General features: G+C 43.9%; 1 protein-coding gene and 1 non-coding gene across 2 annotated transcripts; both read left to right on the forward strand.

The window, feature by feature from the left end:
• The first annotated feature begins 17 nt into the window (after nucleotides 1-17).
• On the forward strand, nucleotides 18-19,816 carry LOC120032509 (protein RRP5 homolog). Its single transcript, XM_038978630.1, has 35 exons — nucleotides 18-100; nucleotides 1,064-1,193; nucleotides 1,420-1,557; nucleotides 1,822-1,986; nucleotides 2,896-3,057; nucleotides 3,367-3,487; nucleotides 3,795-3,970; nucleotides 4,253-4,360; nucleotides 4,640-4,846; nucleotides 5,285-5,409; nucleotides 5,949-6,012; nucleotides 6,224-6,370; nucleotides 7,184-7,435; nucleotides 7,888-8,013; nucleotides 8,222-8,416; nucleotides 8,673-8,846; nucleotides 9,223-9,436; nucleotides 9,634-9,786; nucleotides 10,107-10,216; nucleotides 10,490-10,983; nucleotides 11,135-11,197; nucleotides 11,289-11,385; nucleotides 11,490-11,579; nucleotides 11,769-11,874; nucleotides 12,156-12,333; nucleotides 12,509-12,565; nucleotides 12,792-12,914; nucleotides 13,227-13,349; nucleotides 13,622-13,790; nucleotides 14,266-14,523; nucleotides 14,806-15,056; nucleotides 16,701-16,869; nucleotides 17,105-17,258; nucleotides 17,633-17,798; nucleotides 19,230-19,816. Exons 2-35 carry the CDS (start codon nucleotides 1,086-1,088, stop codon nucleotides 19,399-19,401), a joined length of 5,415 nt encoding a protein of 1,804 aa, XP_038834558.1. The 5' UTR covers nucleotides 18-100; nucleotides 1,064-1,085; the 3' UTR covers nucleotides 19,402-19,816.
• LOC120033085 lies at nucleotides 15,093-15,334 on the forward strand. Its single transcript, XR_005473921.1, has one exon. It is a non-coding gene; the product is annotated as a small nucleolar RNA SNORA53 (small nucleolar RNA).
• Nucleotides 19,817-19,824: the final 8 nt, after the last annotated feature.

Consider the following 19,824-nt stretch of genomic DNA (forward strand, 5'->3'; position numbering starts at 1 on the left):
CCCACTGAAGTCCGTTTCCGGTTTGAAAACATGGTGTGCTTCTGATCCACGCATGTGAGCTTGCATACCAACTTCTGAACTGGATATTTAAAAGAAAAAGGTAGAGTTTGCTGGTGGATGTTAAATTTGTATAAACATGTACAATCGAGGAAAACGTTGGCACGTATTGATTGTTGTATTTTTTTGTTTTAACCGATTGTCTGGTTTGTATAGCTTGCATGCTAACGGACTGTAGCTTACTAGCTAACGTTAGCAATGCTGCTGATGTTTTGGGATGTAGCTAGTTAGCAAGCCATCAAGATTCTAACTAAATATTTTGTGAAGCAGAAGGTAAATAATACACTCAATGTGCATGTAGCAATGCCAAAGTGTTCACAATCAAAAGCTTTATCATAGGTGTATTAGAAATAGTCGATATGTGAAACTGTACAATCATACATTGCTTGACATGTGCAGTGGTGTAAAAATACTTTTAAGTACTACTTAAGTCGTTTTTTGGGGTATCTGTACTTTACTTTAGTATTCATATTTTTGACTACATTTCTAAAGAAAATAATGTACGTTTTACTCCATACATTTTCCCTGACACCCAAAAGTAGAAATTACATTTTGAATGCTTAGCAAGACAGGACAATTGTCCAATTCACTTATCAAGAGAACATCCCTGGTATGCCAGATCTGAGGCAGTAGGGATGACTCCCTAAACACAAATGCTTCGTTTGTAAATTATGTCTGAGTGTTGAACTGTGCTCATGGCTATCCTAATAAAAACAAGAACATTGTGTCGTCTGATTTGCCTAATATAAGCAATTTTAAATGATTTATACTTCTAATTTTGATACTTAAGTACATTTAACACCCAATACTTTTAGACTTTTACTCAAGTCGTATTTTACAGTGTGACTAACTTTTACTTGAGTCAATTTCTTTAAAGGTATCTTTACTTTTACTCAAGTATGAAAATTGGGTGCTTTTTCCACCACTGACATGTGTTCTAAAAGAACCCTTGTCGCCCCCTTTCCTCTCTGATTGATAACATTCACCGTGTAATTTGTCTCTGTAGACCTTCAAATCAGTAAACAACCATGGCATCAACGGAGGAGGACTTCCCTCGTGGAGGTAAAACCAAGCAGACCACTGAAAGTAAAGCAGAACCTGTGAGAAGGCATACAGAAGTGGACAATCTGTTCGAGGTAAAAAAAATAACGAGTCTTGTCAATCATCAATGTGATATACGAACCTTATTGTGGTTTTAGCTCAAATTAGCTCTGGTCCAGAGATTCGTTCGCGACAGTGCAGCCGACTGACACTGGCGACAGTGCAACCGACTGACACCCTGGACCAGAGCTAAGCTCAAATGTGCATCTCAAACAGTATTCTGTCTGTCAGTGAAGATACTTTTGTGGTTGACTCTGTCAGACACATAAACCAGAAGAATCCAAGAAAAGGAAGGGACAGAAAGAGGATGCCTTGAAGAAAGCTAAGAGGCAAAAGACGAGCAAAGAGGAGGCTCTGAAGCTCAATACAACAACCTCTGTAGATATCCTACAGTTAAAAGTAAGTTCAATCAACAACATACTTTTTAACATTTTAAATTTCTCTGCCATCTCATTTCCTTTGCACACCCTTTGAATGTGCTCTGAACCTGGGTCATGCTCATAAGGGCACAACGTTGCATTTTTTTTTTAAAGGTTGTGTAACGGAAAGGGGTAAAAAAAGTGTTTCTTATTGGACAAGTCCAGGGAGTCCCTCTATGTTTCAGTACATTTTCTTCTGTTTGATTACTAATGAACACAATTCTGTTTGTTTTTTTACCCCCAGAGCCTGAAGGTGGGTACCCTACTGCTGGGCTGTGTGAAGGAGGTGGCAGATTTTGAGGTGACGATTAACCTGCCCAGCGGCCTTTTGGGATACCTGAACATTTCCAATATCTCGGACTCGTACACCAAGATACTGAGTGACCACCTGGACTCTGCTTCTTCAGAGGTAACACATTTAATGTAACTCCTACTGAGGGGATTGTTCTGTCTTGTATAGGTAAAAGGCTATGCACTTGTTTTTGAGATGTCTAATAAGGCAGTTCTAAGGGCATGTCTACACTTGACACATAGATGCTATTTCTGCTATCAGAATACGATAATCACTGAAAAGACAGTTCTAGGCGCACAAAAGTCGCATTGGTTTCATATAAGGCTGATCACCTCAGGGACGCATTGTGTGCAGATTTCTCCTGAGTCTGAACGCTATCAGGCTACTGAAGTCTTTAGAAACTTGTTTTTTGGGAGCGAGAGCCATCTTTTCATTATACTGTTGTGGGGGAAACACGTTCTTAGTGTGTGAGGAACGTGTTTGCTGGCTTCATAAATGCAATCCAGCTGGCTAATATTTTGAAAAACACATTTTGTTTGGCTAGAGTTACAGAGATGGTTATGCTAACCCCTTTAGCTTTCTGAGCTGGCTGGCTAGCTACAGGGGCTAGTTGAATAGTTACATTATTTTGCTACTGCCATCAAGTTCTTGTGCTATTATCATCTTTGCCTATGCCACCATTTGCAGAATGCTTACTGACATTTGAATATAGCGTGGGAAAGGGAATCCGGACACTGTGGACACTGTAGACATATTTAAATGTAGTGTAGATGCATGATCAAAACTCCTTGATCAGAATACAAAAACCGTAATTAACTAGTCTACACACGGCCTGAGAGGTCTTATTCTCATATTACACAATATTTAGAAGAACTGTGTTCTGAGTTCAAAAAATGTATTATTATTATTTTGCTTTGTGTATCGGGGGCTCCCGACCTCACGGAGTTCAGAAGAAAATGCCTGATACTGTACGAATGAGGTGTGAACAACACATCCTAATGGATCCACTTTGCTCTTTCGCTCCAGGAGATCTTCTCTCTCCCCAGTCTCTTCTCCCCGGGCATGCTGGTCAGGTGTGTGGTAGCCAGGTTGGACACTGCCAAAGGAGGATCAGTCAGCATTCAGCTGTCAATCAACCCCAAAGAGGTCAACAAGGGCTTGAGTACTGGCTCTCTGAAGGCTGGCTTGGTGAGTTAACATCTACAGTATACGTGATATAGTACAAATTAAAAACAGGATCTGGGCACGTGATATCCTCTTCCGTGATGATACGATGATGAGACGGAACGGGGCACAGTCTGTCTCGGGGGGGGGGTCACTGAGTCAGGGTCACGTTTTGTGTCTCTGGGTTCAGTTCCCCAGAGCAGTGTGTCTTCAGTTGAAGACAGAGACATTTGTCTAAGATGAGCTAGAAAAATAAAGAAAGTTGTGATATCCTGTTTATGATTTGAGGTCATGTTTTAGGCTTCGACTGATGTGTCACGTTTTTTGTTTCAGATCCTGAGTGGTTGTGTGGAGAGTATTGAGGATCACGGCTACCTGGTTGACCTCGGCATCAAGGGAACCAAGGCCTTCCTGCCCAAGCAGGCAGCCAAAGACAAAACGAATAGTCCTAAAGGTATCTAAAGAGTCCCCTTTCACATCAAATGTAATACACATTCCATTCAATGTCACACTGTTAGTTTCTTCAGAAGTCTGATACATTTCTTCAATGTACTCTGTAGACGTCAAAATTAGTAATGTGTTATTAACTGTTGAATGTGACTTTTCTGGGTCATGTTCATTGTGGCTCGCAATTGAAAAAGTTTTTAAACGTTTTGCAACGGAAAATATAAATGAGAATTTCTTATGGGACAAGTCCCGGTAGCCCCTTTCTGTTTTCTTCCGTTTGATGCCTAATGAACACAACAACCCTGGTGTTGCAGAGCTGAAGTTGGGCCAGTATGTGACTTCTCTGTTGGAGGAGGTGAAGAACGATGGGCGTGTGGTCCGTCTGTCCATCAGCCCCACGGCGGTGGCTCAGGCCGTTGCAGACACAGAGCACGGCTGGACCCTTACCAACCTGCTGCCTGGCCTACTGGTCAAGGCCCAGATCAAAAAAGTACAGTGACTGAATACTGTATTCTAACAACAGTCTTATACATATTAGTAGTCTAAGCACAGAGAAGTGTTGGCTTACACCTATGATTATAAAGGAACAATTAATTACACTGTTTCGTGGCTTAGTATTGTTGGCAAATGTCTCTTGTTGCTTGACGTATAAACCTTTTGTAATATTGATAGCAACTAGAGAACTTGCAATTTGGTATATCTGAGAGGTCTCTTTTTAAAGTCAATAATCTGTTGATGTTCTGTTTGATTGTGGTTGACCCTGTGGTTCTAGGTGACCCTACACGGTCTGATTCTGGAGTTCCTCTCTTCCTTCACCGGCCTGGTGGACTTTATGCACCTGGAACCAGAACAGGCCTCTACATTCAGGGAGGGAGACAATGTAAGAATTTACAGTCTATTAGGCTATTGCCAATCAGTCTGTCGCACAGTTGGATGAGACCGAATGGTATAGAATGTCGGACTTTGCATCGTATGAAAGCGAGTTTTTCAACAGTAATCGTACATGCAAGTGTTGTACATATTTCTACCTCAAATAACAAAACAAAAACAAGCAATTCGTGAGAATTTCAAATTGGCCAATTATGACTGTAATCTAGTTTAGACATTACATTCAGTTTACCTTTATTGACCTTTGACCTCTTGCCCCTTTCTCTCCCAGGTGAAGGCCTGCGTCCTTTATGTGGAGCCGTCCACCCGGCTGGTGGGCCTGTCCCTGCGCAGCCACCTGCTGCAGCCAGGGGGCGACGTGGACCTGGTGGCCACTGAGAGGATAGGGGAGGTGACGCATGGCTGCAAGATGACCGCTCTCCATCACCTGTCTGGAGCCATGCTGGAGCTGCCTGACCAGACTGTGGTGTTTGTACATGTGAGTCCGTGTTGTTAGACCATACTTGCGTTACGTCTTGTGAGTTTAAGTACCAACTCGGGTCTTCGTACATGTTACTTCCTATTGTTGGTAGACCATATTGTTGGTGTACCATACTAACTATAGCCAAGGCCCTCTTTGTAGACCTGGTAGAGCACCTTACTACTGCCAAAATGCTAAGGATTAGCCACTATAGGACAAAGACAATGTTGTAGAGAATATTGCGACGGTTTTGGATGAGGAAGTTCATCGGCTATGGTGAGAACATGATGGTGAGCCCATGCCCCTTGGATCATGTGACAAACCAACATTAAAAACAATGCAAAACCTCAAACCCATGGCTGTTTTGACCTGGCCCAGTGAAAGTGGACTAATGTGGTCTGTGACTGGCCTAGTGGCAGTGGTTTGATTTGATCTGTCCGTTTCTCCCGTCTCCAGAGGAACCACATGAAGGAGCCCAAGGAGGTGTTCAACCTGAACCGTGTCATGGCCAAGCCTGAACACACCTGTAGGATCATGGACTTCAGCCCCATGGAGCAGGTGCACCTGGTCAGCCTGCGTCAGTAAGTGTGGTGTGTGTGTGTGTGTGGATGGACGTGTGTGGATGGACATCATATAGTGCAGTGGTATTTAAATGTTTTCATTTCATTTTCTTGGCCAGAATTTCTGGCGACCCCCCCCCCCCCCCCCCCCCCCCCCACCCCAAATCTAATGGTTTACATCAACACTTAACCTTCAATTCAATATTTTCTATCAAAATTAGGAGAACCAATAAATACATCAATTCAATAAAATAGTATTTTTCAAGTTATCTTTCTCAAACGTTTGTATATTGTCCCATACAATAATCTGTATTCTTAATTGTCTGTTTGGGGTGACCCCACTACAATTCTCAAGCAACCCCACTAGGGGTCACGAACCCGACTTTGAATAGTGTGTGTGCGTGAAAGCCCTGTTGCAAATGTGTGTGACGTTTTCAATTCCATTCAATACATCTGGAAAGGACGTATGTTTGTTCCAGCTTGTAAAGGACGTATGTTTGTTCCAGCTTGTAAAGGACGTATGTTTGTTCCAGCTTGTAACCTTGCTGTCTCTCCTATAGGAGCATCATTAATGCCCCGTTCTTCAGAAGATACCATGACATCCAACCTGGACAGATTGTTCAGGTAAGATATTTTATATTTTTAGTTTGTCTCTCTCTCGCACAACACCTCTGAAAGATCTTCAAAAAAATATACTACATTAGCCCATTAAAGCTAGAAATCCAGTTTGGGAGATTCTGGATGATTTGCTCCTGATTCCAGGAACCTTCCATCCGGGAATTGTGCATTCCTAGTGGCGTGTGTTTTAACCCAGTTTGTCCGCCCTCTCTCCCAGGGCACGGTGACATCCCTCCAGAGCCATGGCATGATGGTGAAGGTGACAGACTACATCAGAGGCCTGGTTCCACGGACACACCTCTCTGACATCATCCTCAAGAACCCCGAGAAGAAGTACACAGTGGGCATGACCATCAAGTGCCGGGTCAGTACTGTGTAACCTCTCACCTTTAGAAAGAGTCAACTGTGGTGACCTTTAACCTTGGGGAACATTGATGAAATAAACACCTACTCATAATTCTCTTTAGCAAATATTAGGTGTAGGTTAATATACCTAATAAGTAGATGAAAAGGTGTCTTATAAGGATCTGACCCTTTTTTTCGCCTAAAATGACATACCCAAATCTAACGGCCTGTAGCTCAGGACCTGAAGCAAGGATATGCATATTCTTGATACCATTTGAAAGGAAACACTTATAAGTTTGTGGAAATGTGAAATTAATGTAGGAGAATATAACACCTTAGATCTTTTTTTGTACCATCGTCTTTCCAGCCCAGGCGCAATTTAGATTTTGGCCACTAGGTGGCAGCAGTGTATGTGCAAAGTTTTAGATTGATCCAATGAAACATTGTATTTCTGTTCAAAATCTTGTGTCAATACTGTCCAAATGTGCCTAATTTGTTTATTAATAACTTTTCAAGTTCATAGCTGTGCACGCTCCTCAAACAATAGTATGGTGTTCTTTCTGTATTAGCTACTGTAAATTGGACAGTGCAGTTAGATTAACAAGAATTTAAGCTTTCTGCCAATATCAGATATGTCTATGTCCTGGGAAATTGTCTTGTTACTTACAACCTCATGCTAATCGCATTAGCGCACATTAGCTCAACCGTCCCGCGGGTGGAACACCGTTCTGTAGAGATCCTTAAGAGGTTTTAACGTACTCTGTGCTTGCTTGTCTGGTTTGCTGTTTAATCTCTTAGTTTAAAACGGTTTCCCTCCATCCCTCTGTCTCAGGTGTTGTCGGTGTACCCGCAGGAGAAGAAGCTGACCCTAACCAGGAAGAGGGCCCTGGTAGATTCCTCCCTCCCCCTGTTCCTGACCTACGAAGATGCCCGCCGCGGTCGCGTCTCCCACGGGTTCATCGTCTGTGTCAAGGACTTTGGATGCATCGTCTGTTTCTACGGCAAAGTCAAGGGGCTAGTGCCCCCCAACGAGCTCAGCACGGAGCCGGTGATAGTTCCTGAGAACATGTTCTACGTCGGACAGGTGAGGGGAAACAAAATGGCTGCCTGGAACTTTTCTGTATCTTGATAATTCTTATGCGTTGTAGATTTGTTGTTGTTTTTCTGTGTTCTACTTGCGATATAGGCTAATTGTCCTCTTGAATAACTTTTGAAGTAGCCTACTGATAGTTTTATGTCCAAGTTCAATAACTGTCTCTAACTGAACTGAACGGTTCTTCCATCAGTTTGCCTTGTCAGAAAAGGTTCTGTGTTAAACTTCTGTATCACAACAGGGAAGTCTTAGTTTAGACAGACGGCTCAATTCTGATCTTTTTTTCACTAATTGGACTTTTGACCAGTCACATCTGAAAAAGATCTGATGTGAAAAGGTCTGATGTTAATTGTCAAAATACCAATTAGTGGAAAGAATATCCGAATTGGGCTGCCTTTCTAAACGCAGTCTTAACGGCTACCGTGGTCCTCTGTTCTATCCAGGTGGTGAAGGCTAAAGTGCTGAACTGTGACGTGGAGAAGGAGAAGCTCCTTCTTTCCTTCAAGGCAGTGGCAGGAGGAGACACTGAGGGACCGCCTAAACCCAAGTTTGACTTTGAGGTTGGGAAGGTAAGAAAATGGCAGCACGTCCTTTCATATTGTTAACACATATAATCATTTCTGAATTTGTAAAAAAAAAAAAAAAAAAAGATGGTCTCTCTTTTATATAGTTGCATGTTCTATACAGTTGTTAAACGTGTTAGGTTAATCTCCGTTGTTGGCTTGGAGTCTAAACTGATCTTTGCATTCTGTTTTTTTGTCTTTTTTATTGTTTTAGAAAGTGGAGGTTAAGGTGGTGAGTAAAGTCCTTACCGGTCTGGAGGTGTCCATTCTGCCAGAGGAGACCACCGCCTTGCTACCCATGATGCACCTCTCCGACCACGTGTCCAACTGCCTACTGCTGTGGGAGGGGCTGCAAGAGGGTGACATCATCTCCAACATTGTCTGCCTCAGCAAGAACAAACAGAATATTGTATCCTTTTCAACTTCAGATCGCTCACTTACCTTCACACATTGATTTCAGACACATAGCCCAAAACATAACAGAACGCTCATCAGTGTGGCTGAATGTTGTGTTCGTCTCACCATTGCGGTTGGCTGCCGTGGTTGTGTTTAGAATGTAGTGGCGATACCAAGGAAACGACTACCTCTTACTAAAGGACATCCTAACCACTTTTTACTGTACTACGACTACACAGTACCTTTCCCTTAACTCTGCCTGTCTCAAGACCCTGACTAAAAAGCCCACTGTGAAGTCATTCCTGGAGGAGGGGGGTGTGGTGGCTAAGGAGTTCTCTGACATCACAGTTGGGGTGCAGCTGATTGGCTGGGTCAAGAACATCATGCCCTACGGAGTGTTTGTGGAGTTCCCCTATGGCCTGGTTGGCCTGGCCCCTAAAGCGGTGAGTTAGTAGGGAAGGAGTTACTAGTGGGAGTTAGCCACAGTCAATTGGAGTTAGTGGGAATAAATTGGAATGTACTAAGAGTTAGTAGGGGTCAATGGGTGTTAGTAGGGGTCAATGGGAGTTAGTAGGGGTCAATGGGTGTTAGCTAAGAATATATTATGCAGTTTGTTGAAAAGGTATAATCACCCTGTCAAAGATCCATAAGGATCTGAAGCTCAACCATATGGTGGACCAAAGAAACCCAATCGGAGCAGAATATTTTTCAGGATTCGTCTCTTTGTAGAATTTTTGCAGCTCCTTCAAATCATCAATAACATTGTCTAAAAGCCATTAGTATAGAATAATTTATATTGACGTACTCTTTCTCCTCTAGGCCATAAGTGACAAGTTCGTCAGCGACACGGCGGCTCACTTCCAGCTGGGCCATACGGTGGTTGCCAGGGTGACCAACTTGGACGAGGAGAAGCACAGGTTCCTGGTCAGTCTCAAGGTGTCAGAGGTCACCTCCCCTGAGAGAGACGGCCAGGCCAGGCTGATCCGAGGCCTGCAGGAGAGGAAGGCCGTGATGGAGATGATGGCCAACAGAGGTGTGTTGAGTTGTAACGTTGTTGTCAACTGTTCTAGGAACTATTAGTTTTCTTATGTTTACTAAGTTCCCTTTTCCTAGTAGGTTCAAAAATGCTATTCCAATAAATGTAAATTGATCCAAATTATTATGCTAAGAGTTAGCTTTAACTCTCTCTTTTCTCTTGTTCCTCCTCTCTCCTCCCTCTGTCTCTGACAGGTGACTCTGACCTACTCCAGCAGCTGTCTGCGGTGACCATAGGCCAGAAGATGAAGATGAGCGTAGACGAGGTGAGGGAGGATGGGAGTGTCACCTTCAAGTCAGACGAACTCAGCGCAGCCACCGTACTGGCCACCAAGGACCATGCGCCGGGTGAGTATTCACTATATGTCCAATCAGATTTGGGCTCAATCCCCTTTCAATTCAGGAAGTTCATTGAAATTACAATTGTAACTCCTGCATTGACTGAATTTACATGGAATTGACCCTGTACCCAGTGGAACTTCTACCAGACATAATATGGGGAATCTTTTGACTGTTACACCTTAGTCATCGCGATGAACCCAATAATAGAGCTTTGTTTATCCTTCTACCAGACACAACATGAGGAATCTTTTGAGTGTGACACATGGGGAATGTTTTGACTGTTACATCATAGTTATAATGTAAACTAAATGTGTGTAATGTTTCAGGTAAGTTGGCGACGGGACAGAAGTGCATGCCGGTAATCCTCCACGTTGACCTCGTGACCTCTCAAGTCTACGTGTCCCTCTTGACGAAACTGACCGGCAAGAGGCAAGAGGTGGGTACAAGGTTGCATCGCAAGTGACACCCTAGTTCCTATATAGTGTGTTTGGAACACTGCCTTGTGACTACGTGAAGCTTCTTTATGAGTGGTTGGGTGGCTGAAAAGTCAATAGTGGTTAATTTGGTAAAACATCTTTTGAAAACATTCAACGCAATAGATCTGTATTATCCCTCAAGTTGAAACTCCCTGCACCATTATGGACTAAACAATCTTTTCCACTTTGAAAAGCCTTCAAATCTTGATAGTTCATAACCTGTGTCCTTATAGGTGGAGGCAGGGTCCACACACACTGCCACTGTGCATCACGTCGACCGCGACTTTGCCGTCATCTCATTGGGCGACACGGCCCAACTGACTGTCATCCAAACCACCAATCACCCCAACGAAACTTTCCGCTTCGACTCTGAGAAACTGACCGCCGGTAAAACCCTGACGGTCACCGTCACCAAATCCAGCTGCGAGGAACTAGAAGGGCTCCCCCTAGTGTCCTGGGAACTCGCCCCGACCGAACGCAAGAGATTAATCTCCGACTCCAAGGGGTCGAAGGGCACGTATCGCTACGGCGACGTGGTCAAGGGGAAGGTGAAGAAAGTGAAGCCTACGTGTGTGCTGGTGACGCTAGAGGACGGGAGCACGGGGTGCGTGCACGTGTCCGAGATACAGGAAGTGGTGTGCGTGGGAACATTCCCCACGTCCCTCCTCAAGATAGGAAGTGAGGTCACAGCCCGGGTCATCGGAGGACGGGAGGGCAACAGTCACAGGTAAGGATAACAATATATTAACAGATTTAAGTAGCCACATTTTGTTATATAGTTCGATCATTTGAAGGATATTTCTGAATTACAGGTATTCTGTTTGAAATATCTGCGTTATTTTAGAGTTGCAAATATATATTGTCTTTCTTTTTTTTAGGTTCTTGCCGTTCTCCCATCGCAACTTCACTTACTCCATGCCTGAACTCACACTTCTTCCCAGGTAAATGTTCTGAACATTTAGAAGAACGTATTCTGTTATTATAGTGCCTTTTTGCTTTCTTGTTAGATCATCTTTCCCCCTCTGGTCACAGGAACCTGAAAGAAGACGCAGATGTTAAGCCTGTCAAGACCAAAGAGAAGCTGAAGCGTTATCAGGTCGGAGACGACGTCATTTGCTTTGTGTCAAAGGTGAGTTTGAACAAACGGAAATTGAAGTTAAGTGACTTGTTATACAGAATGTGTGAAACATGTTTAGTAGTACTAGTTGTGTTAAATGTGTATTTCTTTCTCAGTACTTTCCAAAGAGGAAGTGTCTAGAAGTGACTACTGGTCCGTCAGTAACTGGAACTGTTGAACAACTGGCCATGACCTCTGACCCTGAAGTATGTTTTATATACACTTAACTCAATGTTTTTCTCATTCCTTCTATGGGGATTTCCCTCAAACCTCAAGACATTTTTGTAAAACTGTCAAATGAAGATGGTGTCATCCCTCAGATGTCCCTCATACCGTATGGATCTGTGTTCACCCTAATAGGTTCACTGAAATCATTTTTCATTTTAATTATTCAGGATGCCAAACACCCAGAGAAGCTGTTCAAGCTGGGCCAGGCGGTCAGTGCTAAGGTGGTGACAGTCAGCTCCTCCAAGCCCTCACGCCTCTCATTGTCTCTCAATGGTAAGAGCACAAAATAAATACAAGAAGCACAGCCCTCTTCTAACCATCAATACTGTAAATATAAGACCCTTCCAACCACCAATATTACATAGAATATTACATAGAGCCTTCTAAACATCAGTACATTGAAAATAGGCCCTTCTAACCACCAATCCAGAAATATCAGCGCATAACCAACTTTGAACCGTCAATACAGACATGTCAACTCGCCATATACAGCTCTCTCGCTATGTTGTGGTTGCATTTACTCACTCGTAGCGTTGGTTGTCAATCACTGTCAGGTGTACACAAGTTGGAGAAGGGCCATGTAATCATGGGGTTGGTGCAGAAGCTAGATCCCAACCTGGGTCTGCTGGTGAAGCTGCCATTCAGCGCCATGGGAACGGTTGCCATGGAGGACCTGGCCGACAAATATAAGCGAAAACCTCTGGAGCGGTACAGCAAGGGCCAGCTGGTCAGGTCAGTGGCTCACTTTAAACCTGGGTTAAAGGCTAACTGGACCAGTCTAAAAGTTAGTCAAGTTAAAATGGTTTTGGAGTGTTAACTTTCTAAAGCTGGTCTTTTATTTATGTAATTCAAGTTATTTCAAGGTTATACTAAGTAATGTGTTAATGTTTTTGTGCTCTCTCTCTAGGTGCTGCATTGTAGGAGAGGCGAATGGCAAATGGCAGTTGTCCCTCCGCTCTTCGAGGTATGATTCCCTCTGACTTGGTTTTCATGGACAAAATGAATTAAAGAGTTCAAGTGTGTTAGGAAATGACTCTCAAAGTGATAACGACACCCTATTCAACCCTATAAACGTCTCTCTCTTCATTCTTCTCCTCTATTCCACTGGTCCATTCTAACTATCATCATATATCTATGTTAGGCGCTTTGAGCAGTGGAAAAGGGCATTTTCTAAATGAATTATCTTTCAGGACGGACCCAGAGAAGGCCTCGGTAGTCAAGGACCCCGAGATTGTGTCTCTAGAAGACCTGTCAGAGGGGCAGATCGTCAGAGGCTATATGAGGACTGTCAATGCACATGGAGTCTTTGTTAGGTAACTCAGTCCATTATCCCTTTATAGAAACCAACCCTTTTATTTAAAAAGTGACATACCTTTACAATGTCCTGGAAAGATATGAAACTGTGACAAAAAAATACATGTAAGGTATTCATTACTTCTGTATTATGCTTAGACAATATAGCTCAGATTCACAGTCCCTTTAGTATACATGTACAATGGTCTGGGAAGATATGAAATCATCATGCCGCTTTTTCCTGAAGATCGATTAAGATTATGAAAACACAATGTAGAAAAGCTGTTGCTATGGTAATATAGCTAATTGAAAATGCTTTTTGTTTTTGACAGTTTGTCTAGATCCGTAAAGGGCAGAGCCCAGTTCCAGAAGGCCACTAAGTACTTTGTGGCTAGCCACGAAGACTATGCCAAGAAAGTACCACAGGCCACACTGCTCACCACCAAGATCCTCAGGTAAGACCCCCCTACAATAATTTGGTACAACCCCACCACCACTGCTAGGGGAATAGGTCGGCCCTTCCTGACCATCTCATTCTAGAATAGGGGTGTTCCATAAAACAAGGAAGTTGTTAGTCATATTTTGGGGTAATAACCTAGATGTATTTGTTTTATTGAACATGTCTGTGACCCACAGGGTTATTATGGAGCAAACAAGAGCACCAATGTGTAGGAGTTTTTAGGTTTCTACATTTTGGTTTTTAACACGAATGTGTTGTTCCTCTCAGCATCGACAAAGAAAACGGTCTGGTGGATCTGTCTCTGCTCCAAGAGGACACTGGGAAACCAGACGTGCTCCCAGAATCCCTGGGGCTGCACCTGCGCCTGACAGGAGAGGCCAAGGAGAAGCGTGACGCCACCAAGAAGAGGAAACGCACAGAGTCGGAGAGCAAACAGGTGTCTATTTGTCCCTCTTTTCTTAATACAAGGTCATCTAACGTAGCAGGCGTCAAAAAGAAACGCCTGAGCAGGGTCACCACATCCAGTTTTCAGAGGTAGAGGAAGCTACGTTGGAGATGCTGTATCCCTGAAAACCAGATGGTTCTGGTTTCTAGTGACCCCACTGAGGGTGAAATACAAGCTAGTCCTTTTAGTCCTTTTTAGTTTGAATAAACAAAGTGATAGGACACCTGCAACAAGATAACTGAGATGTGTGAGTGCTTTTAATAAAAAAATATATACATGTAATACAATTTAGATAATAAGCTATTTTAAAAGGAAACCTGTCCTCTTCCATGATGTCACTGATACTAATACTACTACACAGAATAGAGGAAGCACTGATCACTGTATAACTTGGATTGCCCTAGCAGTTTGACTGGGGACTGGAATGTCTAATCCATATAATCACTTATCTTCTGTCTTAACGCAGGGAACTGCAGAAAATGTTTCGAAGAAGACGAAGAAGACGAAGAAGGGGAAGAAGGGTAAAGGGGAGGACAGCGACAGCGGAGTGGAGGTGTACTTCAGAGAAGAAGAGGAGGAAAATAAGTTGGAGGTAGAGAAGCCCGTCCCAGTGCAGCCAGCCAGACTGCAGGTGACCGGAGGGTTCTCCTGGGATGTAGCGCTGAGCGGCCTGAAACCAGCATCCGCTGCCCTGGGGGGGGAGGACAACGAGGTGAATACCAAGGTAAGGAGTAATGCTGGGGTTGTACTATGAGTGGCACCTACTAAAGGAAATCACTTAGTAAAGGAATGTTTGCGTTGCATTTGCTATGAGGGTTAGAATGGCTGTACAGCCTCAAATGTTCATGGAGGTGTACGTTTGACCTCTCGCTTGGATTATTTATAGTACTGGTATTGTATGACCTTTCTCTATCTCTCTCTCTAACTGCCACTCTCCTCTAAATCCTTTCTTTCTTTCCTTTTTTCTTTTCTTCTTTCCTTGCTTTCATCCCCCTCGTCCACCCAGCCCCAGAAGAAGTCTCACCATGAGCAGGAGGTGGAGAAGCGGGAGGCTGAGAAGGCCCTGACCAAGCTGGAGACGGAGCTGATGGACCCAGGCCTGCGACCCCAGACGGCGGCTAGCTTTGAGCGCCTGCTACTAGGCTCCCCTAACAGCTCTCTGCTCTGGCTGCAATTCATGGCCTTCCACCTGCAGGCCACACAGATAGAACAGGCTAGAGCGGTGGCTGAGAGGGCTCTGAAGACTATCTCCTTCAGGTTAGTGGTGGGGTGGGGACAGGTGTGTGTGTTCATAACGCGCTCCTTAGATCCACTTCTGGAGGGTTCTCCTGTGCCGGTGCTGTCGTCGCTCTCTGAGTGCTGCAGCTCCAGCCTGGAGGCCCTCAGCAGCTTTCTGGCTGTACAGTTGGAGGTGCTTGAGTCATTGGTGTGTGAGAGCAGTCTACCTGCCCCGCCCAGCCCCACTGTTGCTCTGGCAACCCTCAGTCCTACTGGGGGGGATTCTACCAGCGCAGCTAGGCTGGGGGGCGGACAACGCGAAGAAGAAAGCTGGTCCTGTGGGTGGGTTGGCGTGGGGGGATATGAATGTGTTGATTAGGGCTGGGCAGTGTACCGTATTTTATGATGTACCGGTATTGATGCACGGACCGGTTTGTTTTTTTAACTTGACCTTCTAAAACGGTATTTGAATGTTTGGTTTGTTAAATGTGATACCCTGTGTGTAATGTCCATTTTTATAGTTTACTTCGCTACTTGGGTCATCTCTCTGCTCTCTCTCTCGCTCCATGACCGTTTCCACGGACCGAGCCCCGCCCCCTGTCACTCAAGGAGCGCATTTGTTGTTTCTCGACCACGAGACACTTGTGCTCAGTCTCTACATGGTCGAATGCAACAATGTTGATGACAATGATGCTGTTTTCACTTTGCTTCTTAATATAAATCCACTAGCGTTCTATAATTACACTATTCGTTTTTGTTTCTTACATCTGCAAACAGCTAGTTTGTCTTTTCTTAGCAAGTTGGGCCTTAATCTTATTTGCCGCTAATGCTAATCCCTAGTTAGCTGGCTAGCTAGCTAATACATGTCCTGAGTCAGAGCAAACGTAATCAGCTATACAGCCTGATAATACGTGTATCTTCAGTATCAACAGTATCTTCTAAATCAGAGAGGAATACGCTAAGCATGAATATGTTAGCTAAATTAAGTAGTTTAAAGAAAACATTCAATGTAGCCAAAGATTATAGGGTCCCCAAGGAGACACTTGTCAACACTTTGGTTCCTACCCTGTCACAATAACTCCTCCCTGGCATTTTCATTCATTGTCATGTCAAACAACACTATTCAAAGTGCCCACTATTATATTCTAACTATAGAATTAGAATAATCATTGTATTTCCATGATTCCAACAGTCCACCCAAGTGTTTTGCTCTGAATTGCAAGTCAAATCGCAGTTGCAACATTTGGTTCAAAATAAGGCCTAGATTGTTTGCCCGTATCGTGCAGCCCTACGTGGCAGTATGGAAATGATCTCAAATTAGTGCAGGAAATACAGAAATGTAGAAAAATATAGACAAATATTTTGGTTGAATTGAACAGTATTAAACAATCAGAATGTAGAAAGACCCATTTGAAATCACTTAGGATGTATGTGTTGCCACCCTAAGGTAGCGCACTACTCATAAAGCACATTTAGAACTTTTATTATTCAAATACATAAAATAACATCATACCGCCTTTAAAAAAAGTACACAAAATTAAAAGCCCTAGTGTTGATTGTGTAATGTCTGTATCCTGTCTGTCATCAAATAATTCTTACAAAAATGTATCACCAAAAAAAGAGTGAAGGAAGGAAAGGGTGTATAACGTATGCATTCTATAACACGTGTGTGTTCTCCCTCAGAGAAGAGCAGGAGAAGCTGAATGTGTGGGTGGCTCTGTTGAACCTTGAGAACCTGTATGGGACAGAGGAGAGTCTTCAGAAGGTGTTTGAGCGAGCCGTGCAGTATTGTGAACCCATGCCCGTCTACCAGCAGCTGGCTGACATCTACGCCAAGTGTCAGAAGACTAAGGTAGCTTACTGCCAGGGCTCACAAACATTCATTAAAATGGCTAACATTCCTCACTGAAAAAAGTGATATACTTCACGTATTTACTCGTGTCGTATTAGAGCACATTAGATGTTGTATTTGGAGTTTTTTTCTGAGCTTGTATGTTTTCTTCTGTTGAATGGTCCTGCTAGCTCACTGTTTTTACTGGTACGGTTTGGAGTAGGTTCTCATCAATTGTGCGTATCTGTGTGTGTAGGAGGCGGAAGGTCTGTACAAGACCATGGTGAAGCGGTTCCGTCAGGAGAAGGCTGTGTGGCTGAGCTACGGGACCTTCCTGCTTCAGCAGGGTCAGAGTGACGCGGCCAGCGCCCTGCTACAGAGGGCCATCAAGAGCCTGCCTAACAAAGACAGTAAGGCCCCTGTTATCACCTTTAGGAATCATACACACCTTTTGGGAGCCCCATACACACCTTTTGGGAGCCCCATACCTCAACACATTCCCTATTCGACCTCTAGCTCATATTGGACACTGGGTTGGATTGATATAAAGAAGATGGCAATAGCGCCATCTTGTGGAATTTTGGCTGTATTGCTTACGCCAATCTTTCCTGTCCTGATTCTACTCAGTCCGTTTATCTTTCAACAGATCTACTCACCAGGTCATTTGTCCAGGTTGACAGCTCTTAGTTAGTACGTTTTTGACTCTATGACAAAAAGGTACTAACACCTTACGTACAGTATCTCCATGTTAACCTTCCACCTTCTCCGTCGTCCTCCTCTTCAGATGTGGATCTGATAGCGAAGTTTGCCCAGCTGGAGTTCCGCTACGGAGACGTAGAGCGAGGAAAGACCATGTTGGACAGGATCCTGACCAGCTACCCCAAACGCACCGACCTGTGGTCCGTCTTCATAGACCTCATGGTCAAACACGGCTCCCAGAAGGAAGTCCGGTGAGTGAGCCCGACGGCACCTCACTGGTTTTGTTTTGTTTACGAAATGACGTTGGAATAGCCTGATCCCAGGTTTGTTTGGTGTGACAATGACCATAGGAGTTGGCAATAAAGCACCAACACATCTGGGACCAGGCTAACCCGGTAATATTTCATTTATGAAAACATGTAATATTTGAATATTAAATATGATCAACTTTAGTCTAGGAAATATTTTTTGCACGTTTATTCAAACTAAAAAACAGAAATAGCTTATTTACATAATTATTCAGACCCTTTGCTATGACACTCGAAATTGAGCTCAGGTGCATCCTGTTTCCATTGATCATCCTTGATATGTTTATACAACTTGATTGGAGTCCACCTGTGGTAAATTCAATTGATTGGACATGATTTGGAAAGGCTCACACCTGTCTATATAAGGTCCCACAGTTGCCAGTGTATGTCAGAGCAAAAACCAAGCCATGAGGTCAAAGGAATTGTCCGTGGAACTCCGAGACAGGATTGTGTCGAGGCACAGATCTGGAGAAGGGTACCAAAACATTTATGCAGCCTTGAAGGTAAAAGGCACATGATGGCCCGCTTGGAGTTTGCCAAAAGGCACCTAAGTGATTCTCAGACCATGAGAAACAAGATTCTCTGGTCTGATGAAACCAAGACTGAACTCTTTGGCCTGAATGCCAAGCGGGATGTCTGCAGGAAACCTGGTGCCATCCCTACGGTGAAGCACGGTGGTGTCAGCATCATGCTGTGGGGATGTTTTTCAGCGGCAGGGACTGGGACACTAGTCAGGATCGAGGGAAAGATGAACGGAGCAAAGTACAGAGAGATCCTTGATGAAAACCTGCTCCAGAGCGCTCAGGACCTCAGACTGGGGCAAAGGTTCACCTTCCAACAGGACAACGACCCTAAGCACACAGCCAAGACAACACAGGATTGGCTTCGGGACAAGTCTCTGAATGTCCTTGAGTGGCCCAGCCAGAGCCCGGACTTGTGCCCGATCGAACATCTCTGGAGAGACCTGAAAATAGCTTTGCAGTGACGCTCCCCATCCAACCTGACAGAGCTTGAGAGGATCTTCAGAGAAGAATGGGAGAAACTCCCCAAATAAAGGTGTGCCAAGCTTGTAGTGTCATACTCAAGAAGACTCGAGGCTGTAATCGCTGCCAAAGGTGCTTCAACAAAGTACTGAGTAAAGAGTCTGAATACTTATGTGATATTTCATTTTTTATTTTATAAATTTGCAAACATTGTCATTATGGTGTATTGTGTGTAGATTGAGGTATTTTTATTTCATTTTAGAATGCGGCTGTAACGTAATAAAATGTGGAAAAAGTCAAGGGGTCTGAATAATTTCTGAATGCACTGTCATTGGTAGCAAGGTGTTTCCTGTCATGTGACCTGGTCTAACATCCTGTTTCCTGTGTTCAGGGCTGTGTTTGACCGTGTGATCCACCTGAGTGTGGCGGTGAAGAGGATCAAGTTCTTCTTCAAGCGTTACCTGGAGTATGAGAAGAAGAACGGCACGCCAGAGAGCATCCAGGCTGTCAAGGAGAAGGCTCTGGAGTACGTGGAGTCTAAAGGGACAGAGGCCGCCAGATAGAGAGACACACACACACGTCATATTTTGGGGATTTTCCAACAGCTGTTGTGCAACTGTGGGAAAAGAAGCAAATTGGCAAGGAGCTCAAGGGGAAGCCTGACCTGAGTGTCATAACAGCCTCGACACACACACACAGATGTAGCCACACAGATACACACCCTGCTGTTGGATATTCAGAGAAGACATTTGTTAATTGCTTGAGAGCTTTCAAATGGTGACATGTCACACATGATATGGACTTGGAAATGTGGGAGGTCATTCTACCTGGTCGTTTTAACCCATTTTGCATAAATAGCATAATTTAAACTAAATGGACTTTTTTGTGTATGTATGTATGGATGAAAAAGCACGCTGACCTGACTGAATAGAATGACTATCATTTTGTAATCAAATAAATGACAGTAAATAACCTGAACATGTCTG

This window comes from Salvelinus namaycush, chromosome 39 (genome assembly GCF_016432855.1).
Source record: "Salvelinus namaycush isolate Seneca chromosome 39, SaNama_1.0, whole genome shotgun sequence".
In the NCBI taxonomy this organism is placed as follows: domain Eukaryota; kingdom Metazoa; phylum Chordata; class Actinopteri; order Salmoniformes; family Salmonidae; genus Salvelinus; species Salvelinus namaycush.